The 26,796-nt window shown below is 36.0% G+C and overlaps 1 protein-coding gene across 3 annotated transcripts in view; it reads right to left on the minus strand.

The window, feature by feature from the left end:
- HEPACAM2 (HEPACAM family member 2) overlaps positions 1–25,641 on the minus strand; it is a 42,505-nt gene extending 16,864 nt beyond the window's left edge. Inside the window, exons 1-4 of one of the 3 annotated variants that reach the window (XM_050785363.1) lie at positions 25,462–25,641; positions 18,157–18,507; positions 14,466–14,750; positions 7,620–7,916 (exon numbers count right to left, since the gene is read on the minus strand). In XM_050785363.1, coding sequence (XP_050641320.1) covers positions 7,620–7,916; positions 14,466–14,750; positions 18,157–18,507; positions 25,462–25,540 — 1,012 coding nt within the window. In that variant the 5' untranslated portion in view covers positions 25,541–25,641. Of the gene's footprint in view, positions 1–7,619; positions 7,917–14,465; positions 14,751–18,156; positions 18,566–25,461 lie in introns of those variants that run through there. The other 2 variants (XM_050785364.1, XM_050785365.1) reach the window with 2 other exon arrangements.
- Between the last annotated feature and the right edge of the window lie 1,155 nt (positions 25,642–26,796).

Below are 26,796 nucleotides of genomic sequence, written 5' to 3' on the forward strand. Positions count from 1 at the left end.
CTCACACACATACCCACACTAACTCAGACAGTGACCATGTAGATATGACAGTTCATTGAATATGCACATCTTTGGGATGTGGGAGGAAGCTGGAATACCTGGAGAAAACCCGTGTAGGTATGGGAAGAATGTGCAAACTGCACACACACAGTGGCCCCAGTGGGAATTGATATTTTTTCTCATCAATATTATAAGGAAATGATGTTGAAATGAAATAACATTATTAGAAGACCTGCTATATAGCTACGCTGGCTTTCTTTTTTGTATGATTTATCTGTTCATTTACTTAATTTCAACCTTTCAGTATCTTCGTACATAAGGTGTGTATCCAGTTTGACATGTTTTTTAGTTGGAATATTTAGCGCACTAAGACCTAGTATGATTAGTAATATATTTCAGTGTAGATCTACAATCTTATTATTTTTTTCTATATTTCCTACCTTTTTATTTCTTTTCTCTCTCCTTTCTTGTCCTAATTTAAATTAATCAGAATTTTATTTATCTTTTCTTCTCTATTTCCTTGTTAGTTATACATTTTTATTTGTCTTTTAGACTTTAGGGATTAAGAATTCTAATCAAAATTAATAGTTTTACCACTTACTGCTTCTACGATACAATAATTAGTTTCATATTACAGTTGGGAAATCTAAGACTCCAGCACTCAAATTTGAATTTAGCAAGGTCTAACAATAATTCCATGCTCTTTCCACCACTCTTGCCTAATCATTATGGAAGAAACAGAAATCCTTCCCCCAAATGAAGCCCAAATCTACTCAGTTCTACTAATTGAAGCAACAACAAATAAATCAAATCCTCTCTGTATATGAGGCCATCTTAATTGTTTGATGAAACTCTCACATTTCCCCCGAGAATCCTCTTCTTCAGATTCAACATCCCCAGATCATTTTGTTGTTCTTTACATAATAGAATTCCAGATTCTCTACCATCCTAGAGGTGCACTTTTGGAAGCCCAACAAAATTTAGTCAATTTCATTTCTAAGATGCACATTTAGAAGGACCCATACTTCACTGTGGTTGTTAATAAGATAAAGGCAAATAGAATGCTCTCTGAGACAGTGACCGTGATAAAAAAGCAAAAAAAAAAAAAAAAAAAAAAAAAAACCCAGAAAAATTGATAAGAAATAATAAAAAAGAAAGAATTGATAAAAAATACCAAATGATAGAGTGGCAAGATTTAACATATATGATATGATTTGGGCACCACTTTTAGCAAGTGAATTCTCTATTTCATCATTTTAGATCTGACAATAAAGTCAAAACTAGCTAAGGGAATTTTCAGATAATGCACAATTAAATATATATTAAATATTATATATATATAAAATCAAATGTACATTTGTTTTCCATTTACAAAAGAAAATTCATAACACCATTTACAGTTACAGATAAAGAAAGAGTCTCAGAGAAGCTAAAATATTTTACATAGTCAGTAAGTCCTAGAATTGAGAGTAGACAGGTTTTTTTCTGACTTCAAGTTCAACTTTTTCTGTTAATCTGTGGTCAAAGATTGGTTTTTCCAGTTAGTAGGTAGGCTCTTATATATCAGTTTTTCCTCTAACTTTTTCTGACATCAGACTTCATGTGCTTGAAATCTTTCACTTCTTAATAGTCAGACTGCCATCATCAAAATTCTATAAGCCCTGAAGACTCCTCAAAAAAGAATTCAATGCTAATTTATTCTATTCAAGTTTTTGCAATGTGCTTTACCATGAGCAAAACTGCACAAAAACACTTGAGTAGTCTCGGCTGTTTTTCCCTCTTAGAACATATCCTAATAATTGCTATTTCCAAGCAGTTCTCATTTTAATAGTGAAGCTTCACTCTGGCTGGCATCCGCTCTCTGCCAGACACTTCTATGATTCTGCAGTCGGGCAGAAGGCTTAATATACAATGATCGCATGTCTTAGACTAGATAAGATACATATGTTCCCTTCTCCTTCGTTTTTAACTTTTTGTCCCTTTTAATATGTATTTAGTAAAATGACTTAATTTGCACACATTCTGTCCTACAGAGGATCCCACTCTTTCCTTCCTCCATTACTTCCTTATTTCTTTAGGCTCCTTCCTTATTGCCCTCTTGCCTCGGCCTGTGTTTGCCTTACATCAGAGAGCTTTCCTGTAATGACCAGTGCCTGTCAGCCCCAAACCACGGCTGGGGCAAAGGCCAAGAGTCTTCCCCATGGAGAATGAGGAATAGGGACAATCCTTTTGTTGGAAGAAATGATCTTTCCTGTTAGGCCTCTTCTCTAGAGCATCCTGGCTCTCTGCTCTCAACACTGCTCCTCTATCCGGGAACACACAAGATTTCCTAGGTCCAGCATTTGAAATTTTTTCCCTTTCATGCACACAAAAAGCGCCAAATATGTCAAGGATCAAATCAAAGGGCACAGTTGTTGTGGTCTCAGCCATAGGCAAGTGTTTTTGCAAAGATGAACTTCCAGAACCTGAACCTGAAAATAAGACAGCAGGAAATTCTGACCCTATTGCCATAGAGAATGTATAGGGATCGCTTCTGCAGTTCTAGACACTTGCAGGAGCTTCCTTCTTTCTCCTTTCAGAGAGTTTATACTATTCTTTAGCACACAGCATGCCATTCTCCCCATTATTTAAACATGATGGACTCATGTGCCAAAACCATAGTGCAAATGCTATTTGCCTCCTCCTTAGGCAAACAAATAAAATGGAATAACATGTTAAGTGCAAATATGGGCAAGAGGTGTGGTATCCATGGTATCGCAACCCTGCTGTTTGAGACTGCACTCAATGCAGGACAGCCATATGCTACCAGTCTGTGTATCTATTTCTAGATCAAAATGAAGTCTTGAGATCTCTCTCATCCAATCTGTTCACTGATTATGGTAGCTGACTCATGTCCCTCCAGAGATGAAGGTGCCACGTTGAGGAGTGTGCCATTTCCACACTCCATCATAAGCCCACCTGACAGATAAAGTTGTTCAATGCTGGATGCTCATGGAGACATCACCTTAGGTCTCAGGGTCTGAATGTCAGATTTGTAGTTCCATCTTAATTGTCATTTCCAAAGGCCCAAAGTAAAATACACTTCCTAGAGGCCTTGACTTGAGAAATTTCCAGATAGAAAAAATCAGTAAATTCATTTTCCTGCCTTGAGTCTTTTTCCTGTTCTCTTCTTTAAGAAAAGATGGGGAATATAAATAAATGTAAAAAATGGTAGCTTTCTCAGGGTCACGTACAAATTGAAAACATTTCCATTATGGCTAAATCTCAAACTACACCCACATGGCCTTAGGGAATTCTATTTATACAACTGAATGCCTTCATTAAATGTGAACATTTGAATTCTGATCAGATGGTTGCATTTCCATAAACATTCTCTATCTATCATCTATCATCTATCTATCTATCTATCTATCTATCTATCTATCTATCTGTCTGTCTGTCTGTCTATACATTGCATGTCACAATAGCAATTTAAGCTCAGTTAAAACTTTAAAGTAGGGACATCTGCATTCAAGGAAGTCCTTAATTAAGGTAATAAAATATTGTTTTTCAAAACACAAAGCTAATTTATTATTTTAATAATTATTCTTTTCTTGAAACATATCATAGACATTACTTTCAGTTACATGTATTTCCTAACTTTGCATTAATATGAAATTATACACATTGTAGACAAACCAGAATATCTCTACATACATAGCATTAAATTAGATAGGTGATGAGAAAGTACACACTATACTTTATGTGTGACCCTATACCTATCTTTTAGAAAGACCATATGGTTTCATCAACATTCTCAGTTATATCAAAGGAGACAGTTTTTATAGTGGTTAAAAACAAGGGCTTTGGGCCAGGTACAGTGGCTCATGCCTGTAATCCCTGCACTTTGGGAGGCCAAGATGGGTGGATCACCTGAGGTCAGGAGTTTGCGACCAGCCTGGCCAACATGGTGAAACCCCATCTTTTCTAAAAATACAAAAATTAGCCAGGCATGGTGGCACCTGCCTTTAATCCCAGCTACTTGGGGGACTGAGGCAAGAGGATCGCTTGAACCCAGGAGGCAGAGGCTGCAGTGAGCCGAGATCATGCCACTGCACTTTGACCTGAGCAACCAGAGTGAAACTCCATCTCAAAAACAAAAACAAAAACAAAAATAAAAAACAAGGGCTTTGAATTAGGATATTATTTTATCACTAGCAGTGTGAACTTGCCTATTGTCTCTGTTTTCTTTAGGATATTTCCATGAAGATATGAAAAGGTCAATTAATATCTCAAATTAGATGTGAATCCTAGTCCAAAGAGGTAAAAGTCACCGTTTGCTGCAGTCTTAGAAAGGCAGAAAAACACAGAACTAATTGTTCTCTCCAGCCTTCCTCTCCCCACTGAAAATCCCTAATAAAACTTGATTATTTCCTGACTTTGTTATTTTCTTTCCACATCTGTGACCTTGGAGTCATCTCTGACTCCTTTTTCCTTTGGCTTCCACATTCTATTGCTAAAACTTTTTGGTCAGCCAAATGTTTTGCCTTATTAAGAAGTAAGAGGTTAATCTATTTCTTACAACTTCACTGGCTATACCAAACACCAGTTCGGTTCTGGAAACATCTCAAAAGCAGGTACTTTGACCTTTTAAATGATTTCAAATTCTTCACAGATCTCAAGAGTTTATTCATTAGAGTAGATGGTCAGTAGGCTCAATTGATAGTTGCAAGTGATGGTCATTTATAACTGTAGGTTGGTGTATGCTTAATGTATACTGCAGAGGTTCACTGACTTTGAAATTTAGAAAAAACAAATATTTAACAAAACACATCAATACTATTCATTTTCTTTGCCATTTTGTTGCTGTTTGAGTTAAAGCTCTGTGGACATTTGGGGGTTAGAAAATAACTCTAAAAGCCACAAAGAGGTCACTAATATTGACAGCTCTGAATCCCTCTGAAAAATAAGCACCTGCTCTTCTTATTTACTGTAATAACAAATGCTTGGTCTTTGTACAGGTCAAACAGGTTTTTTAGATTTTGCAAAAGGTAATTATCTGACGTTAAGACTGTAGCTGTCTTTAGACCTTGGTAATAAGATCTTAATCAAATATTGGGGGCTTCTGATATTATGAGAATACCTTGGCTAAATATTAATGTAGAAAGTTTAGGCCGTGGGAAAGCCTTACTGTAGTACACTTTTATACATTACAGCCATGTTTTCACTTGCAGTGAGCATGAGAAACAAGCTGAAGATGACACCTGGATTGCTACTATTTTACATGCTTAATTATGGCTTGCTGTACAATTATGTCTTGGTTTGCTACTGGGGTGAAAAGCTGGTTAAGGCTATAAAAAATTTAGTAAAACAGAAAGCAAAGGATGTACCTCAGCTGTTTATGTGTTTGCCACTCATATTAGATTGTGAGCAGGAATTCTTGTTAGAAGGAATTACCTTTCTCATATGGTATTCTTAGTGCCTACTCTGATATTTGGCCCATAATGGGTGCTAACAAATGAATGCATGGGTGCATGGTGCTTATAACACCCTAAAACACATATGCTTTTTGGCTCTACAAGAAATATATATTATTATCTACTGCCCAAATGAAGCAACTCCGGTAAAAATTCTAGAGCTGCATTGTCTGACATGGTAAACACTAAACATGTAGTTATTTACATGCAAATTAAAATTAATAAAAATGAAATAAAATTAAAAATTCAGTTTCTCAGTTGCATAGCAATGTGTTAAGTGCTCAAAAGCCAAATAAGGTTAGCGGCTATCATAACAAACAGTGCATTGTATTCAGATTCAAAAAACCCCACCATGACAGTATATACATTCCAATATATCTAGGTGATTTTTCCTCCTGGTACCTTAAGGAGTCCCTAGGAGGAACCTATCCACTATACATTTCTTCATCGACCTGTAGGTTTGCAATAGTCTTATAGTTCTTCATGGCTCTTCAGGCACTTTTTAATAAATTCAAAACTCTCCGGAGATAAAATGTACTAAACAAGTGGTTGTCACACTTGTGAGTCCTGAATATTCAGATTCTCAGGTGCTACCTGAAAGATCCTGATCCAATAGGTCTGAGGTGTCTTAATGAAGCTACATTTTTAGCAACCTCCCTAGGTGATCTTGATGCAGAGGGCCCAAGGGCAACATACTGAAAAATTGAGCCTATGGATTACAAACAATTATATTGTTGCATCACTTATTCAACAAAATATATTGAGTTTCTCTGTGTTATGGGTCTTTTTCTAGGTACTAGTGCTATAAAGGTGAAGAAAGAGAAGGCATCAATAGAAAAGATATTAATGAGTAGTAGCTTTTATAAACTTGTTCTTCCACCAGTCATAGGTACCTTAACCACCATGTCCTGTCCAAACCTGCACTCAGATTTTGCCCAAGTGGCATTTGACGTGTGTGCAAAGGAGAGTCTGAGAGGGACTTAGTAGTAGTAGAAGTAGTCATAGAAGAGGAAGAAGAAAAAGGAAAAGGAAGAGGAGGAGTAGGGAGGGAAAAGGCAGGAGAGAGGGAGAAGGAGAAGAGAATATAAAGAAATAAGTAAAGAAAGACAAAAGAAGGAAGAAGGAGAGAAGAAAATGTATCTGAGAAATAGGAAGGAAGGAAATGGACACAACTTGGTGACTGAATGTGGGACCAGGCAATAGGCAAGAGGAATGAGTCTGAGATGACATTTAGCTTTCTGTCTTAGGTTGGTAGTTAGTAGGGCCATTCACTTAAATAGGCAATACAGGCAGAATAGCAATTTAGGGGAAAAGAAGATGGTTCAGTTTTGATATGTTGGACCTGTATGGTGCTTCTGGCACTTCCAAGCAGAGACATCCAGAGGAAGCTGGGTGTACGGTTTTAAAGCTTTAAAGATATAGATTTGGGATGTACCAGTGTTACATGAAGCCTTGGAAATGAATGAAATCATACAGAAAATCATACAGGAGAATAAAACCATTATGTAGAGAGAGAGAAAAGAAGGTGTAGAAGGATGAGAATTTGGTGGGCATCAATATTTTGGGCAGTAATTCTTAACATTTGCAGGTTGATGATATTTCTGATAATCAGAGGATTTCTAGAGAAAGCCAAATTTCACAGACTTACAGAATTTTGTAATTTCCAAGGTGTTGAGACTCCCCTTGTGAACTTCCATAGCTTTCAGGTGTTTAAATGGTGAAAGAGGAAGGGGAGCCCATGAAAGACAGTGAGAAGGGGAATCAAATAGAAGTGGGAAAGCCAGATTCCCAACTCATGGAGATTTATTCATCTGACCTAATGCAATGGTAGATACAAACTCTCTAAATGAGCAGGCTGTTTCTCTTATATTTTTGTTCATAAAACTAGGAAAGCAAGAGTGCACATTTAGAAGTAATTTATGGAATTCACTTTTTCTTCATAGCCCTTCACAATTGAATTGAATTTCTCCCCTATTTCATTTTGAGTTTTCTTTCTTTGAGTCCTAGAAACCACAGCTTTGTTAACTTTGGAAAGAGAGATTTTTAGAGTATATGAATAATCCCACAATGATTTTCTTTTCCACATAGGTATAAGATAGGGGAAGGCAAGGCCAGCATGCATTCGTGTTTTATTAGGATCCCTTCCTTGTATGTCACACATACCTACAGAAGTGATGATAACTGTGAAATGAGTTTCATCTTGCCTGCCGGTTATGTTGTTGTAAGCACAGCACACATAGTCAGTTGTCTTCTGCGCTACTTTCTCAGATGCAACTTCTAAGCGAGGCCCATGCTTAATGATATATGTTGTATTGTCAGTCCTCCTAATCCAGGAGTAGGTGTTGGGGGGATAAGAATCAGCAGAACAGTCAAATAGGATGGCCTCTCCAAGGTCAACAGTAAACACTTCCCCTACTTTTAGCCCTTTATCAGAATTCACTTGAAGTCCATAAGGTCCATCTGCATCAATATAAAAAAAGAAATAGATAAGTAGCATAAGTAATCACAACATAGGTCTTGAGTTTGGGAGAGCTTAGTAGCATTTTACTGTTTTTGAAAGTCTTCATCTTAGAATTGGATGAGCAGGTCCTTGCTTAGACTCCCAATAAATGATGAGGACCTAAATATATTTTATTTTGATATCCATGAAAGTGAAAATTATTTGAGATTTGATTTGAAATAGTGATTTGAACTAATCTGAAATAGTAAAAGCCTGAAATTTCACATTTAATTTTACAAATACTGTCATCATAATTGTGATGCTAAGGTTTTGAGTAATGTATTGATAAATCTGCAGTCTTGTAGACAAACTCAATCTTTCTGTTCTATGACTAGCTTATTTTTATATGCTGATTTATTTTGTTTTATCATTATTTTTAATTGAGACATGATAATTGTACATATTTATGAGGTACAGTGTGATGTTTTGATCGCATGTTTTGATACACATATACAGTGTGTAATGATGAAATCAGTCTAATTAGTACCTCCATCACCTCAAACATTTATTATTTCCTTTTGTCAGGAACATTCAAAGTCTACTGTTGTTGCTGTTTGAAAATACACCATAAATTGCCATTAATTATAGTCACCCTATAGTGCTATAGAACACAAGAACTTATTCCTCGTATCTAGCTGTCCATTAACTATTTTTGTGTCTATTAACCAACTTTTGGCTACCCCCTACCACTCCACCCTTCCCGATCTCTAGTAACTACTATTCTACTCTCTATGTCTATTAGATTAACTTTTTAGCTTCTACACATTAATATTTCTGAAATAGTCATTGTACTTGAAAATATTTTTACAACAGATTATGGCCACTATTTTCTCTTTAACAACCATATTTTCGGTACTATCTATTTTTCTTCTCAGTGCTAGGGTAGGCCATATAAATATTTATAGAAGACATTGTTTCACATGGAACACTGTGCAAATAGACATAGGGGTGTTTGGTATTTTTACAACATTTTAACAGCTAAAGAATTTTTTAAATCCTCCCACCCACGCCCCAGCTAAGCTTAGGATTCCATTTGAAAAAAAAAAATTACTTAACCTTATCGTTAACTAATATGCATTGATTATCAATAAACTACTTAATCCCCTGGTGTTTTTATCCACATTGCAGTACTCCTGTAGCATTTTACCATTTCTATGGTATTAGGTTGCCAGTAGGTGAAGACACATTTCCCATTGCTTTCTTCAGAGAATAAGGAAAATTTAAAAAATAATCTTCACCTAGATAGGTTTTCTCATTCATTCTAAATCCTGGCTTATAGTCTAAAAATCTTTGAGTTTTAGGTATGCTTATGTACACCTTTCAGCTGCTCATTACCAACATTTATTGGATATCTGCCATGAGAAGACACTTTAAGTGCTTATGCAGATAATAATATTTAATATTTAAAGCAACCACCAGGAGGTAGATGTCATTATTCTAATTTTAAGATGAGGAAAGTAATATTTAAACAATTTATTTGCCCATGGTCATATAGCTATTAAATAGCAGAGCTGGGACTCTAAAATATATGCACTTAATCATTCATATTACTTCTCTAGAAAGAAATAAAGTGGTATAACTTTCTATATCATAATAGTTTATTGTTGTCTAACTATAGTACTAGTTCTACAATCAATTACTAATTATATATTAATATTAATTCTGTAATCATCCAATCAAGTAATGAATCAAATATTTATTTGAGAGCTGCTAAGTATGAGATAATATATTTAGAATATGGGAGATGGAAGTATAAGACATTCATATTCTCAGGGAATTTACAAACTGGATATGGCTATGGATGGTTTGCTCAGTGATGACCTCATCTTAAAGGCCCTGATTTTTCTTAAAGTATGAGCTATTTATCTCTCCACATGCAGAATAATAGAATGTAGTAACTAAACATTAGGGTAACTGATTTTTTTCAATCATTAGCTAGGCATTCTTCAGAAGTCATTTGAATTTTTTGGGTCTCATTTTCCTCACCTTTTAATATGAAAAGATAGGTTAGAGGACTGATTGCCAAGATTCTTTCTAACCCCTTTGAAACACCAGGATTCTTGCCATGCCATTAAAAGTATGGCCAAAACTGCAATTACTTTTGCACCAACCTAGTAAAACCATTTTGGATATTGGCAAACCAATCCCAAGTTCGCAAATTCCCAGAGTAGTTCTCTATCAGCATTTTCTGAACAGTCTGCCACTGAGGAGACAAATTTTCTAAGCTATAACAGAAAACGAATATACAAAACAATAGATTATCTTTAGCTAGAAAGCATAGACTAATCTATGTTTTCTTTCTAGAGTAAAAGGCATATGGAGAAATGTGAAGGAAGCCTACAGGTTTGTATTAATATACCTGCATGAGGTAAGCCTGCTTTCAGAAAGCAAACAGAAGTTAGTACTTTCAATTTAAAGTAATCAGGAACTGAAGGTACAGGATTAAAATAAGGAGAGATTTCTGCCCCTTTCCTGTTACTGTATAAGAAGCCTGTTCCCTCATTTCAGGCTGTGACACAGTCTCAGGTGAAACCACTGTGATAAAAACTTTAGAACAGTGCGCTGTAAAATGGAACTCTTTTATTCTGAATTCCACTAAACAGTAAGTAGGGTAATGGGAACAAAAATTTGTTTTTGCTCACTCAACCAAAATCAATATTGAGATTACTTTGCACATGGTATGATTTTAGGCATAGTGAGAACATCTGAGATGTTGATCACATGCTGTGTATGGCTATTATCTCAGGCCTTGTGGTTCAGAAGGAATCCTTCATGTTGTCAGCATTGATAGAACATTAGGAAAGGAAAGATCACCAAGCAACGGGCACGGTTATGGTTCACATCGAAGGAAACCAGCAGGAGGAATTTACTATAGTTTGGAAGAGCAAGAGACCTGAGTCTATGTACAAAAACTAAAGTCTGAGGGTCTAAGAGTAGAGCGAGGCAGACTTGATAAAGAAGAAAAACGTAGTCACAAAAACACAGCCACTCAATTTAGGTCTTCATTTTCCCCCTGGTTTTTGGGGTATAGAGAATGGGGCTATGAAAACAAATTGTCTAGTAATTTAATAAACACAAAAATGAGTGTTACTCCTTTTCAAGCATGCTGATATTACTCAAAACTTTTTGGGGAACTCCTCATTTGGAGTTGCCTTAGGACCCTGCCGCATAATGGAGTATTCTCACAAGCAGTAATTCTTCAATTTCAATTTCAGAGGGTGGGTTTAATTTGTAGAGGAAGCCCATACTCATTTAGAGCTAAGGCTGGTAAATAAGGTCAATTATCTAATTTAATAAGATCATTCTGGTTTAAAATAAAAATACCTTTAAAGAAAGTAATCTGATTATCTTAGCTTATCTTCCTTAATCATGTTTATTTTGATTTTGTTACTTCCTCATTTAGTGAGTTTCATGATTGGCGTAATTTTTTCTCTTCTGTCTGTTTTATTTATGTGCTATATCTGACTCTTCAGAAGCAGCCTCAAATCCCTCAAACTTCCTTGCCCCCACCTCAACACCTCTTCCAACTCTTGAACCTAACACTTTGAAGCATTTCAGTTCCTTGCTTCTGATATGTTTCTTAAAAGGTAACATAGTTTATCTATTTACTTAAGAAATGCATGGTTTTTTTTTTTTGCAGAAAATCCTAAAATTCAGAGAAGCACAAAGATGAAAAGAAAGTCATTTGTAATTTTATTGCTCAGAGAACAAATATCCACATTTCATGGATGATTTTCAAGTCCTTCTTTAATGCATCTTTTTCTCTCTCTCTTTATCACACATGCACACAAATCTAACTACATCTCATACTCTACATGTTGCTTACAATCTACTTTCTTCTGACTCTACTATGATGTTATTTCCTTTATCATTAGAACTCCAGGCTGACTATCCCTCTACTTGGAGGGGCAGCCTAGTACCTTATTCAAGTGAATGGGCCATCCAATTGGAGATATTTGGAGTGATTCAACTAGAGTGACCTCTGATACTGAAGATGAAAGCAGAAGGATAATTCCATTTTGACTTTGGATTATGGTTTACTTTCTTGCCTTTGGCAGAGAGCTCCCAATAGAAATGAACCCTTTGCCTTGGGGATGGCTGTTTACTAAATGACTTGTAAAATCACATATCATCTGTTCTCTTTAACAATTTATGACTGTGTGGGAACAGTACCTAAATTTACATCATGATGCTGTTTGCCGCCCTGTTTGGGAACAGATGGTAAGTATTTACTGTGAATGACCTTTTATTTTCCCTTTAATTTTTATCACTTAGAGCTCTCCACTGCAGCATTGCCATATGTTGCACACAAAATGCAGTGGTTACTGGGTTATTATTTACAACTGGAGCTTGAAGGCGTATCATGAACTGCAAGTAGATACTTGTCTGAGTTATTGGTTTGACATTGTAGTCCACCAGGGCCAATACCAGATTATGACATCACAACCTCATAAGTATATAGTCAGTCTTAATAGATTTTGTTATACTTTTTCTGCCAAAATAAAAATTAGTTCCTACTTTCATGAAAAAACCCTTCATGGAAACAGTGCCTTTAGAAAACAGAATAGTTGATTTTGCTAAAGGTCAGGGAAAAAAGTGCCAAAGCACTATAATGAAGAAGCTGTCATCTTATAATGGGAATTTAGCCTTTTTACAGCATCGTCAAGTAACACTGGAATCTAAAAGGGATATGAAGAAAGATAATCTGTTCCATTTTAGTCCAGTTCAAGAAACTTTATTGATTTCTTAATCTCTGTCAGCTATTGCCCTATGGATACAAAGATGAAGAATGCAGAACTCTGGTTTGGGTTTGTGGTGTTCATGAGAGTCAGGGAAAATAGAATGCAGAGAGGACCAGGAATGAGAGTGCCTAGGATGCTGAAGGAGCACAATGAACCTATTAGTGACACTGAGGTGGTAAGACAAGTGGAGGCAGGCAAACCTTTCTGGAAAGGATAATGTCGTGAAGGAAGAAGAAGGTAACCAGATGAAGAAAGAGAAGTGTGAATAACACCAACCAAGGCACATATTCCCAGCTTGCAGGGAATGATAAAGATTGTAAACATCTGGATGCCATATCAACAGATAGGATATACAACCAATCTTCAGATTACAGTATACATTTTATTTAATTTTTGTTACTCAAAAGCAACAAAACCAACCAACCAAAACAAAAACAGGGCCAAAATAGTGACAGCAAGAAAAATTATTAAATTAATGGGTCTGAGTTGTGTTTGTACATATTGTATGGTAGGTAGTAACTGTTTAGCACAAATAAGAACCTGATGTTTGATTTTTAAAATCAAATAATCTATAAAGGAATGAGTCCATAAATGAATAAATAAGTGAATGAATGAGTATCAATAAGATAAGATGTTGACCAAGTGAAGGATTCTGCATTTGAATGTAAAAATAGTGAAGACAAAAATTAGTAATGCAATGTTCACAATTAGCAATTAACAAGAGTCAAAATCTTTCTTAAGCCATGTAGATAATTCATCTTTACAATGTGTAAATGGAACCCACATTTGTAAATTTTCTAAATGTTCTATTATCTGTCATTACTCTTTGCATGTGATAGATGTTTCTCTGTGAGATTTTTCATACATAATGTTTAAAATAATGTAAAGAAGAGAGTTCAATCTGTCAGCAAATGACAGATTCTGTGAAGTGTGAACTTACTCAAATTGGGGTATTCTCATTCTTTTAACTAACATCGTGAAGGAAAGAAGTCTTAGGAGCCTAAAGCATAATGTTTAACATTTGCAGGTTTGATTATGGTTTTCCTTCCCGTTTTTATATTTTCCACACTATGTATCACAGCATATTCTGTGATAATAATGAGATTGGTGCATAGACTTGCACATGTTGAAAGAAAGATCTTATTTTCATTTTTCCAGATTAATATGAACTGTATAGCAAAACAAAAGTATATTTCAAAAATGATATTTGCATGTGCCTGTAATTGCTTAAGCAATTTTCCACAGGACTTTTTCATTTAAATCTATGGCTAGAGTTTAAAGATAGGCAGGTAGGGATGGAAAGACATACAGACAAAGAGCTAGAAGAAATGATTGATGTAAAGAAAATATTTTACTAGAGAAAAATAAAGTATGTTAAATTCAGGAATGGTAATATTTGGAGAGGAAAAAAGTTCTTCTCAAGGTATTTTTCAGTTTCTTCATTGCAGCCTCTGCATTGTTCTGGGTACTTGAAATTGAGATTCTTGCATTCCACTGGGAATGAGGTCACACAATGGACTGAATCACGAAATACAACCTGAATGGCCCCTGGCCAGTATTTCAACTTGATCTTTAAGAAATAGGGTTGTGCTAGTAGACATGTTTCATACAAGACAGTGCCTAGGAGGTATGATTAGAACTACTGAACTACAATAAAGGTAAAAGCCAAATGACATCTGGTACTTATATTCTCTGTGACTATCCTGGGAGATATTCTCAGAAAACAACAACAACAAAAAACTCATGAGTTAAAAAAAATAAACTTACAATATATGATGGGCATAATGATATCACTTTCCATTTCACTGACAGGGTTCCTCACCAGGCAGCTGTAATTCCCAATGTCTTCCTTGGTCACTGGAGCAATATGAAGGGTATTGTTTTGGGGAGAAAAGGAGTAGGTAGAGCTGGTGTGGGCAGGTCTCCCATTTTTTAGCCATTGGTAAACTAGCCGAGTGCCCCCTTCCACCTGGCATGTCAGGGTCATGTTCCCCACATACTCCACGGACCCAGAGGGAGGATGAATCTGCACCACTGGCTTTGTGACAGGATCTGCAATATTAAGAGAGATAGCAATGATTTTTTCTTCTCATTGAATTATAATAAAACCTTATGAGGTCTTTCCAATATGAAGTCCTGGAGAAATTATTCCAGCATTTTACACTGTGAATGTAGACAGCTCAGGTAATAACTAAAGAAGAGAAGAGAATAAAAAGCCAGGGAAAATGCAAAATGTCAAAATACGAGAATATCCTTTATAGTCAGAGATAATCAAATTCCAGAACTTACTTTTCAAGGATGATCTAATGAAGCCCTTTACTTTATAGGTGGTTAAGAATGGAATGCCAGCTTTCTTATTTCCTGTTCATTGTGCTTTCACCAACACCATAAAGGTACACTTTCCCAGGCAAAATTTATATGGCTATTCCCCTCTATTGACTTGTCCTAATGTCCCAATAGCAGCTGGTTGGGATAGATGTGGTGAACTCAAATTTCTATCATCTGCAAAATATACAGCTAATATATACTATACTTTTGGGAAACTGAGGGATAGTTTTAGCGAATCACATATGTACAATTATTCTTTCTATGTATGTCATGAAGCAATTATAAACTTTAATTGCTTTGCATTTGTGTTGTAACATTATGTTAGTCACTTTAACAAATTAGAGCCTGCATTTCAACACTGACTCAGTCTGAAAATAGGATAAAATATATTCTTGGGCTTTTATCAAATTAGAGAAAAAAATACAAATCCAATAGAAATTCCTGTTGGAAAGTCAAGTCATAGGAAAATAGTCTTAGTTCATCATCTGCCACACAGTAGGCTCTTAATATTTGTCAAAGTAAATTTCCAAAAATGAGTAAATATTTTCTCTCTGAATTTTAACTGTAAAGTTGATGGATTATATAATCATGGTAGAATTATATAAGAATCTGCAACCATTTTTGGCAATTTTCTTTAATCATTGAAGTTCTTGACTTAATTGATAAAAACAGTGGCTTGCCCAGAGTTACACAGCAGTCAGTGGCAAAATGAAGAGGGCTTCACATCTGGTAATGTTTCTCTTCTGCATTTTGGAGCGGGGTGTATTTAGTAATCCCCTTTTATGTATGACTACAGGACACAGAGAGAGTAGGATGATACGTAAGTGAGAGATGATTGTGTCCAATGTTTAGACTTCAATTTCCTGTCAAGCTTTTAATTAGGGTCGATGCATCTTCCTCAGGTAGATTTATTTTGACTTGTGCTTATATTTTTGCACACTAGAAAATGTGCATTAGAGAACAAACTGACCAATTCTCCATCCCAGAGAAGACAGAAGAAAGTGAAAGGGAAAGGAGGTCGAAAGGTAACTTATAGGGGAACTGAGTAGTTCTGAAGCCTCTAGCACTTTTCAAGGAGGGTGTAATCAACTGGCTCATCTATTTAATTTAATCCTTCATCTTCCCTGGCAAGAACAAAAGATTGGGAAAAGCTTTATGTTCATGATATTATGATTTAAAAAGAAAAACAAATTGTGTACATTTAATATGCAGAAAAATCTTTTATTTCAAATGCACCTGTGTGTGGAACTGTAAGTGGTATGAGATAAATAGGTAACATATCAACAGTCTTGTATGAGAAGAACCAATCATTAGAATAGTCACTGGTATTGTGATCATACCTTTGCTTAAAACAGTATAACTCAGATGAAGAAGTTTTTCTTCTGAGAAGAATTTTGGCACAGGCCCTAAAACCCTATTGAGGCTTTACTAAGTTTTTGGTTGCATTTTCCTAAGCAGATTTAACTTTACTACTAATTAACAAGAAAGGATATTGTATTAGGAGGGAGACAGGACACCATATAGGAAATCTTCATGGAAATTCCCTTTAGATCTCTCTTGTCTTTTTCCCCACAATTGCTCTATAGGCATTTGCTTTTACCTTCTGCATCTTTACTCCCCTGAAGTCTCCCCGGTCTCCTCTGTGGCCACTCATTTACTCCACAGATAGTTGCTGAATCTACTAGCGATCAGCAAAGGTTTTAAGCACTCAGGACAAAGCAGCAAATAATACAAAGTCCCTGCTCCCAGGGACCTCATATTCTAGGTGGGGAAGAGAAACAATAAACAAATAAAAATCTATAATATGCCCGGGTAGTAATAAATGCTATGAAAGAGAGAGAAGCAGAATTGGAGAAAGAGAGTGACTCTCTCTCTCTCTCTCTCTTTCTCTCTGTCTCTCTCTCTTTTTTCTCGGAGTGTGTGTGTGTGTGTGTGTTTGGGGAAGTGAGATTATGTTTTATATAGTGTGGTCAGTAAAGAATTCACAGACAAAGTGACATTTGAGCTGAGACCTAAAGGAAATGAGAGGAGCATGCTAGTATCTTGGAGAAAAGCTGTCTAGGTAGAGCAAACAGCAAGTACAAAGGCCCTGAGGAATGAGTGTGTTTTGGCCTGTTCCAGAAAGAGCATGGAGGCCAGCATGACCAGAACCAAGTGAGTGAGGGGGCTACAGATAGGAAAATGGGGTCAGATAGGCACTGGGTATGTGGGGAATTGCAAATTGTTAATACTTTGACTTATACTCTGAGTGAGATAGAAGCAATGGGAGGATTTTAAGCTGAAGGAGGCAGGAATAGAAGCAGGGAGAGTAGGTGGCAAAGCTATTAGGATAGTTCAGGCCATGGCTGATTGTGGTATTGAGTGGGGCAGTACTGGGGGGTGGTAAGTGGTTGGATTTTGTCTATATTTTCAAGGTAAAGCCAATAGGCTTTCCTGTGGACTGGATGTGGGATGTGAGAAAAAGAGGTCAACAGTGACTGCAAGGTTTTGGCTGGAGTAATTGATAGAATGGAATTCGTATTTATTAAAATGGGGAATACTGTTATAAATAAACAGGTGTAGAGAGAAAAAATCAGAAGTTGGGCTTTGGGCACAGTATATTTTGCGTATGTCACTTACTTCAATAAGGAAAACAAGTGTCTGAAAGTTAGCTGACCCCACTGTCCCTCAGAGGACATTTTCAGGCATGTCCATTGTCCCTAAGTATCATTCCTGCACAAGTCTCATCCTCTTCCAAACAGTGTACTGAAACAAAAATCTTCATGACAAAAATAGGGCTCTTCCCAGGGTATAGTCTATTGTTGAGAAAATAAGATTTTTCTCCATCTCATCAAATTAGCAACACTATACTTGATAGTTCCCAGGCAAACAAACAATAAGTTATATGTAGTGCTTGATTACCTATTGCTAGGCACTAGGTATATCTCTTACATGCATGTCTTATTTAATCTTCAGAAAGCCTTGTGAGGTAGATAATGTCATTAGTGCCATGAGACATTGAGGCTTTGAGGATTAATTGATTTGTGCAAAGTTGTGAAGCCAGGATCTAAAGCCGAGGTATTTTAGTCTCCTGAGCCTTTGCTAACTACCATACTAGACTGCTACCCACATACACTCACAGGGGACTCACCATCAACCGTGACTTGTATCTTCTGACTGGAGGATAGAGTTCCATTTCCCTGAATGTTGACCTTCACGATGTAATTGCCTTCATCAGAGAACTGCAGTGGGTTGATAAGCAGAGAGGCATTGGGTGGCATCATGGTGAACTTGTGTTGGTATTCCAAGTCAGGAACCACAGACTTATTCACAGAGCCCAGTAAGTATTTGGGCATCGTGTGGGGTCTCTCAAATAGCCATATGATCTGGATGTCTGATGCTGGAGTGTGGAAGCCATAGTGGACGGGTAGGTAGAGGGCCTGACCTCTGATGCCATGGACAGTGTGTGATGGCACTGTCACCTTCAGCCCCGAGCAAGCACCTGTTGCAAAGGAAAGGAAAGTTGTGAAGAACTTGAGCCACATTTCACACTCTAAAGGGGCAACTGCAGAGAGAACCTGATCAGGTGATAATCCTTTTCAAAGAAGAGTGGCTTCTAGGTACTGACTATTCTAGTACGGGTTACATATAGAGGTAAATATTTGTCTCTGAAACTTTCTGCACTTTAAAAACTCCACCCAAAGACTGTGCTGATTGCACAAGATAGAAAGGAAAAGCAGAAGTTATTTTCTATGATTGCTACAGAATAATGGGAAAAGGAGAACTAAGAAAGTTTACTACTTCTAAAGTCCAATGAAACCATTAAAACATTTGGAATTATGACTATATTAATGTCTGCCATAGCATATCATAATCTAACCATGTGATTTGAGAAATACTAGGGGCTATTTCCTCCTAACATTTTCCCTCAAAGCTGTCTGAAATGACTGAATATTCCATTATTGGAAGTTCTTCCCTTTAGCCAAATGCTTGCCAAACGCAAATATCCCAAGGAGAGTGGTATTAAACCATTGTCAGTCATGACCAGTTATTTCCACCCAGAACAGGCATCTGGTTGGTGTATTTGAGAAACAGCAAGAGGCAGGTACAGATGGAGCACAGTGGAGGAGGAGGAGCATGATAAGATATGAGGTCAGTGAGGTGGCTGTGACAGACTGGCAGGACCTTAGGATCATGGGAAAAACTCTGGCAATTTTACTCTAAGATGGGGATGCAATAGGAGTTTCATGAACAGAAAAGGGCTATGATTTTTCTTACGTTTTATTAGACCTAGTTTAGCTGCTGTGAGAATACACTGGAATAGAGCTAGAGCAGGAACAGGGAGAACACTTAGGAGATGACTGCAATGTAATAGGCCAGAGACAACTGTGCTGGAGACTAGGGTGTTAATAAAAGACGTCTTGGAAAAAGACTGATTGTGACAAAAGGATTTGCTGACACTTTGAGGGTGTCAGAAACAAAGAGGATGCCAAGCTTCTTGACTTGGACCAACTGGAAGAAAGGAATTGCAGTAAATAAATTAATCATAGGGAAGACTGTGGGGAGAATAGTTTTTTGTGGGGAAGACGAGGATTCAGTTTTGGGCATGTTCATTTTGAGATGCCCATTAGACATCCAAGAGGCAAAGTTGTGAAATCCTGGTTAATGAGAATTTAAGAGAGAATAAGGGACCTGGAGGGCCCTGGGGCATGGAGCTCTGCCCAGTGGAGAGCTCTGGGCAGTGCTGGGGATTTTGGGGCCTATGCATTCACCGCTGTATCTTCAGGTTTCTTCCCAGTTTCTGGCAACTGGAGATTTCCTCATCTTACTTTAAGCCATGATATATTATTTTATGTTATTTAGCATTTCTATATATTTGCGGGGGGAAGAGAGTCTTCCTTAGCTCGGGTTACCATGTTGCTGGAAGCTCTTTGCTTCAAAATCCTCATATTAAAAGGGGCAATATGATACCCACAACATAGGAACATTTGACATAGTAGAGAGTGAGAGAAATTTAAATGTGGAATATTTTGAATAATGAGAGAAAAAATAGACAACAGAAAAGAAACTATAGACAATGAGTATTGACAACACTTTTTGGGGAGTTTTGCTGTGAAGAGGAGCAGAGAGATGGGGCAGAGGCTGGAGAAAGATCAAAAATGAAATCAAGAGAGTTTTCTGCTACTGGGAATGTTCCACTGGAAAGGGAAATGTTGATGAGTCAGAATAGAGAAGGGTGAAAGTGGAATAAAATCCTTAAGCGGGTGAGAAGAGATGGAAATTAGATATAAATATAAGTACTTTACAATTTTAAATTTCTCAAATGCAAAATGTTTATCCTCTTTGATCGCTTCCCCTTTTTCATTTTTTTCTACATTTTTTTCATTTCATTCTACTAGAAAGGGAGTGTTTAAGCTTCATCCAAGTCATGTCATGAAAGGTCATCAATATTAAAAAGGGAAAGGTATTAAAATAAATATTAAAAATATTAAATATTAAAAAGGTCTGTTTGCCTTTTGTGATTTTTTTTCTTGGAAAAACTCAAAGACGTAGGCCTGCTCCTATGAGGAATCCAGTTCTACCAACAGTAAATTTATCTCATTCCTTCCTAGAGTGGAGGTAGGAGCAAAGATTCCCACAGTTTGGGCCTTTTGCTAGCTATTAGTAGAGAGTGAAACTCTGGGGTTGGCGCGAAGTTAGAGCAAAGAATCCAAGAGGAGAAAACACCAAAGAGGAAGATAGTTGGTTAGAGGGAGAAGAGACTCCTAGACTCTCAACTGAAACTTACCATATGGACTGAAAAGCAGATAACTGTAAGAGAAACATAAAGACATGTCTTATTGTCTCCTTTGCCTCTGTGTGTTTTTGTGATTAACTTCTAAGATTTTTTTTCTTCTGATAATGGACCTACTTGCACACTTTGGTGATTAGTCCATAACAAAGGAGTTACATAGATGAGAATTCCCTTCTGTATTCTTTTCTGCCAAGTGTAAGACTATTAAATCTGGAATTTTTCCTAATTTAAGTGATTAGAAGAAGAGAAAACTGGGTGCTGGGAATTCTAAAGAGGAGATAAAGTGGATTGCAGAAAGGAAGCAGTGGTTTTCACAACGAAACAGTAGGAGAGAGAAAGAAGGATGGGAGAGTAAATCTATGTCTCAAAATTACTGATGTCTATGATATGTGAAGTAGAGGCTGACAGTGGTGGTGAAACTATTAAAGTCATAGATTTAGTAAGACATTTGGCATTTGGATGGGAGATCAGCACAGGAAAAGATTCCTCTTTGTCTATCTGTTTTCTGCACAAAACAAAATGCATTTATATGCCTTTCATTGAAGTTGAAGATAGGCGGTTCCTGACAAGTTCCTGGTAAGCAACAGTTTAAAAAAATAGGTTTAGTACCTGTTATTACTAACTTAAGATATGTAAATTGGAACTTTCACTGATTGTGTTGTTCCCTCCTTTTTTTATTTTTTATTTTTTTTTACACTTGGGTAAATATGAAAATATTTACAAGGGTTTCATGGCTCACTACTGATCTTGGACTCCCATGTTCTATGTCCGCCACTTGCAAATAGCCCTAAAATAATGATTTTCAAGCACCTATTTTCTTAACTTGAAGATTACTGTGTTTGTTTTTTAATAAAGTTAAAGATCTACTGAAATATGAAGTCCTAGTAAAGGACACATACTTGGGGTAAAATGGTGATTGGTCAGTTATGTGACCTTAAATAAGTCATTTTAATTCTCAGACTCAGTTTTCTCATATGTGCATAGGAGGTAATACTGGATAAGGTGTAAGGCCTTTCTCAACTCTCTTAATTTTATGTTCTTGACATCCTGAGGTGCTTTTCCAAGGGTAGCAGCTACCTATATTTGAAGGTGAAGGGCCCAGAGGGTTTTGACAGGATCCAAATTGAGAGAGGGCCTAACGAATTTTGAAGAATTGAGTCTCAGTTTTTGGTCCATTTACTAAGTCGTCAATACTTGGAAATCCTTTAATAAAACAGCAATTCTGTGTTTTTTTCCAAAGAAATCAAGGGGAATGATGGAAGTCCGTATAATTGCCTTGGGAATGCACTGGAAAAAGCTGTACCACTGCTAATAGGGAGCAGTTTTGTCATGGATATACTGGTTCACTGAGGACATTTCACAACACAGCCTAGAAACCACCACTAGGCTGAGAAGGTCTGAATGGACTCTGACCAATTTGTGCTTGTCATTTGGGAAAGCCATTGCCAAAGTCCTTCTCTGCTTTTTTTGTAATCAACTTCCTTTGTAGTTATATTTGAAAAGATTGACTGAGATGTATTTAATACTCTGGAAATGGTTGGGAGGCACTATATGACTATGGGGTGACAATATCGCTAGAATAGAAATGTTGATGACTTTTGGATCTTGACCCAGAATGTTGAATCTTACATATGAAAAGATTGGTTAGAGAGTCCATGACTAAAATTATGGGAGGAAAATTTTATTTAATGAAATATTAAATACAATACAAATATTGAAGCTCTGAGAAAAATAAAACTACATTAGTAGAAGACATTTTATATAGCATTTATGATCATTATTTAGGGGGAAAAATTAGTTTTGGGGGCTATTTTAGACTGCATCATGTAACAATACCTTAAATAATATATTGCCATCAGTATCTCTGAATAGGTTCAGTGCTTTCTTATTAAATGAAAAGTTTTTTTCAAATATGTATGCTTTTTCAAATGTTTGTATGACAGTGAGAAATAGCACAGCTGTTACAGTAACTATTTGCTTAGAGATTGCCTATACAATTTTTTATCAGATAAATTATAGGTAGCAAGTTATAAGAATGTCAGCAGGGAATGAAATTTTCTTTATACAGTATCTTATCTCAGTTACGTAAAATCTCTTCATTTTGCAGGAAAGACATGAACCTATCAATATGATACAATCTTTGCTTGTAGTGAAATTTGGGAATAAATAGATAATTGAATGCTTCCTCCACATTCTAGGAACACATACTCTCTTGCCATCGTTGTGTTACCCGCTACAGATGTGATGAATTCATGCTGTCAAACACAGTAGTTTACTAATGTTAGAAAACTTAGCTTCATTTTGAGAAATTTTCAAGTGCTCTTTTCTAGTTGTATGAGAAAACCCAAAGGACTAAAACTATTGATTTTAGAAAATCAACCTCTGCATGAACAGATAAACTTCAAGAAAATAAATAATATAAAAAGGCCGATTGTGGTGGCTCATGTCTGTAATCCGAGCACTTTGGGAGACTGAGGTGGCAGATTGCTTGAGCCCAGGAGTTTAAGACCAGCTTGGGCAACACGGCCAGACCCCATCTCTATTTTATTTGAAAAAATACAAAAACAAAAATAATAAACAACATAAAAATTGATGAAATTTAAATTTATTTTTAATATTCCAAATATTTGGACTTAAATGGAAATTTAGAGTCAATTTTATTATTACATTCACTATTACTTTCGGGGTATAAGAAACAAAAACTCTTATAAATTATAGTTCTGTTTAAAAAATCTTGACTTTTTGCATATAAGGCATTACACAAATCTGGAGAAACATTTACAATACTAACCACAATCTGACATACAAAATTGCAGCAATAATCCCTCCTTTTACGGACCCTCTTACATTGTATAACAATAGCACTATAAAAAAGTGTCCAGTGTTAAGGTACACTTGAAGTCCTACTGTAGAATTTATCTATATTCCAGCAACAAAGGACTCCCTAGACCGGTTTCATTGTATTGAATATAAACATCAGATTTCACAAAGTGAACTCTGCTGTAGCTCAAAATAGCTGGCATTTACTTCCCTGTTATCATGCGTGGTATTAACAAGCATAACACAAGTATTGTTGACTGAAAATAAAATCTTGCATCTTTAGAGAAAATAGAAATTATGATGTATTTTGAATAAACTGCACAAACTGTATATTTTAGGCTTCAAATTTTTAAAAATTTTTTAAAAAGAAGAAACAAACAAAAATTCAATATTCCTAAGAGCAAAAAGATTGCCAAATCACCTGTGGTCTTTACAACACACTACCTATGGAGACAAGCAAATTTGCAGGAGAGAGAAGGTCCTAAGGTATAAAAACTGCTTTAGCTATTTATGAACATGCTATTTTCCTAATGTACATTTGTTTTATTTTAGTTGAATTCCTTAACTAAATTGTCTCGAAGTTCTTCTCAACGCCAGCTTCAAAAACAACACTTATAAAATGATAGCAGTCCTACTGTTTTAAAAATAAAAATAAGTGGGACGATGACCCAGGATACCTTCAAAGGCAAGAAAAATGCACAAAGATAGAGACAGTTATAGTAATTATTTACTTTTTCAAATTTTAGCAAACAAAATTCTATTATAGGCTTAAATTTGATAACATAAATACTGTAATAACTGGAACAATCACAACTCTGGGAAACTCAAAGGCTTAAAAAAATTTACAAACTGTACATTTCAAATGTGTGAGATAGGTACAACATTAGGTATGAATTTGAATAATAACATTTACAATGCAAACTTTAACAAAATATAGGAGTGAAAGTAAGGCTCTAAATAACTGAAGAAGCCTAAAAGTTAAATTGCTTAGTTTGCTAAGCTGTTCTTAAATTTTTTAAAATGTAGCCTTTTTTGAACTCCTATCTGTTGAATATAAACAAAACAAGAAATTGATTTGACTTTTAAAACTGATAAATAGGAAGAATGGAAAAGAGAACATCTGGTGAAAACAATGTTGACAGACAAGCATTCAGAATGTTGGAAAGAGACTCCTTTAAACTTTAGGGATAAAGAGGAGAATGAGGGAAAATATTAAGGTACAGAAAAAAATTTTTAATAGGACTAGCCATTGGGCAAAGAGAAAAGCTAAAGGCATTTTGGAGTAACAGTCTTTTCAAACACATTCTCCCTTTTGTGTAGGAAATTTTCTTGTTAGTTTGGGATCTGATCTTCTTCCATATTTCATAAGATGAAACAGATAAAATGAAGCAGTAAACAGTTTGCAACAATATCTTTAATTAAAAAGAAAACAATTTTCATAAATTATCTGGAGTTTCACTCTAAGTGGTCACAATTTCATGGCCTATTAGAATATTTGCTGAAACAAATACATCAGACTATTGAACCGATATGTATACTCTAAAAAGAAAAAAATCATTACATTTTAAAAATATCTTAATTATCTTAATGGGTGCTATGACAATAGTTGTTGTTCCAAGAAAACAATAACAATCTATTTATTGAAACTCTTTTATCTTAAATGCTCATGCTTCTTTGCTGAAAACAGTGTATTATTGTTAAAAGGTTCTGACCTGCTCTTCAATTATCTGAATGCATCTACAGCCTAAAGCAAATATTTACCTTATGTTCACACTTAAAAAAAAAAAAAAAAAAAAAAAAAAAACCTAAGAAACAGCTAAAACAATTCACGCAGGGCCTTACCAAAAAGAAGGAGGTATAGTTTGCACTGAAAGACCCCAAGTGTGTCACCGAAGGGCTCCATGAAAGCATCCTGTCCCATGCATGCAGTGACCTGTTCTCAGTGGTAACTTGGACCAGCAGCTGCTGGTTTATTTGCTAGGGAAATTAGCAATGAGGTAACAGACCCTATCTTGCCTCTTGCTTCTGTGATTTGAATACAGAATGAATGTGTATACAAAGGACACAGGGAGTGGGAACACCTGTTATGTGCTTTGCAAGAATACAGGCTTATGGCTTTCAGAAGAGTTTCTTAGCAACTACCAGTAATTGTCTATATATTTCATAAATTATACTTAGTTATTAAAAATCACATGAAGGAAAACATCCTTTTAAGTGACTTTACTGAAAAATGGCATGTTTTCATAATGAAAGAATATTGTGAGATTTCCTTAAAAACAAAAGCTGGTTTTCTATCATGCAAAACTATGCCATTATTATTTAAAAATTAAAAAAAAATAAGAAAATAGAAGTAGCTCATGTATCTGCTAAACAGTCATAAATCTTCGTGAAGTCACCAACATGTAAAAATTCTACCGACGAATCAAAAGAGAGCTCCACCATATATTCAAAACATATTTTTTCTATGCAGTGTTTCCTATTACAGTGACTGATTTCATTGAATCTTTGAATTCATCTTAGTTTTAAAAGCAAATCACAGGTGTGTTTCCGAGTGGGGCTGAGGCATGGACCATGCATAATTATAATGAAAAGCCCACGTCAAGAGATAGTGTCTGAGGCAACATTCTCACAGCAGATGCATAGAGGAAGTGAACCAATGATCTAGAAAAGATCTTACCTCTACTGTAATGTCCACGTTACAGTTTCTCAACCTGGTCTCTTCATTGTCATGGCAGCAGATAGTCTGAGCATGTCTGCTTAATTTACGAAGTTATTAGTTAACCCCTATTTGTAAGAAGGCTCTGGTTCTAGCTTTGCTATATAAAATGTTAATTATATATCCAAATCTGCATCAAATCATCAAATCAAGTAAAATTCCTTGCATACATCAGTTTTAACAGTAAAGGCCCACTGAAGAAGTTCAATGACAAGAGGGGAAGGAAGAATATATCTCAAGCATAATTAAAGTGAAAAAGGAATGATAGTAATTTTGGAATGCAAGTTTGGAAACCCTCTTTGCATTAAGGCTCTGAACTCTTCTAGAAGGACTTCTATAAGCCAAGAAAATAAGTGACTATTGGGAAAACTAAGTCCTCTTCAGAGATCAGTCACTTTCAGATCCCTCCATGCTTCAGAAAAATGGCAAGAGCTCCTCACACTTCCACCACCTCCCTGCAA

The sequence above is a fragment of the Macaca thibetana genome, chromosome 3 (genome assembly GCF_024542745.1).
Source record: "Macaca thibetana thibetana isolate TM-01 chromosome 3, ASM2454274v1, whole genome shotgun sequence".
Lineage (NCBI taxonomy): Eukaryota > Metazoa > Chordata > Mammalia > Primates > Cercopithecidae > Macaca > Macaca thibetana.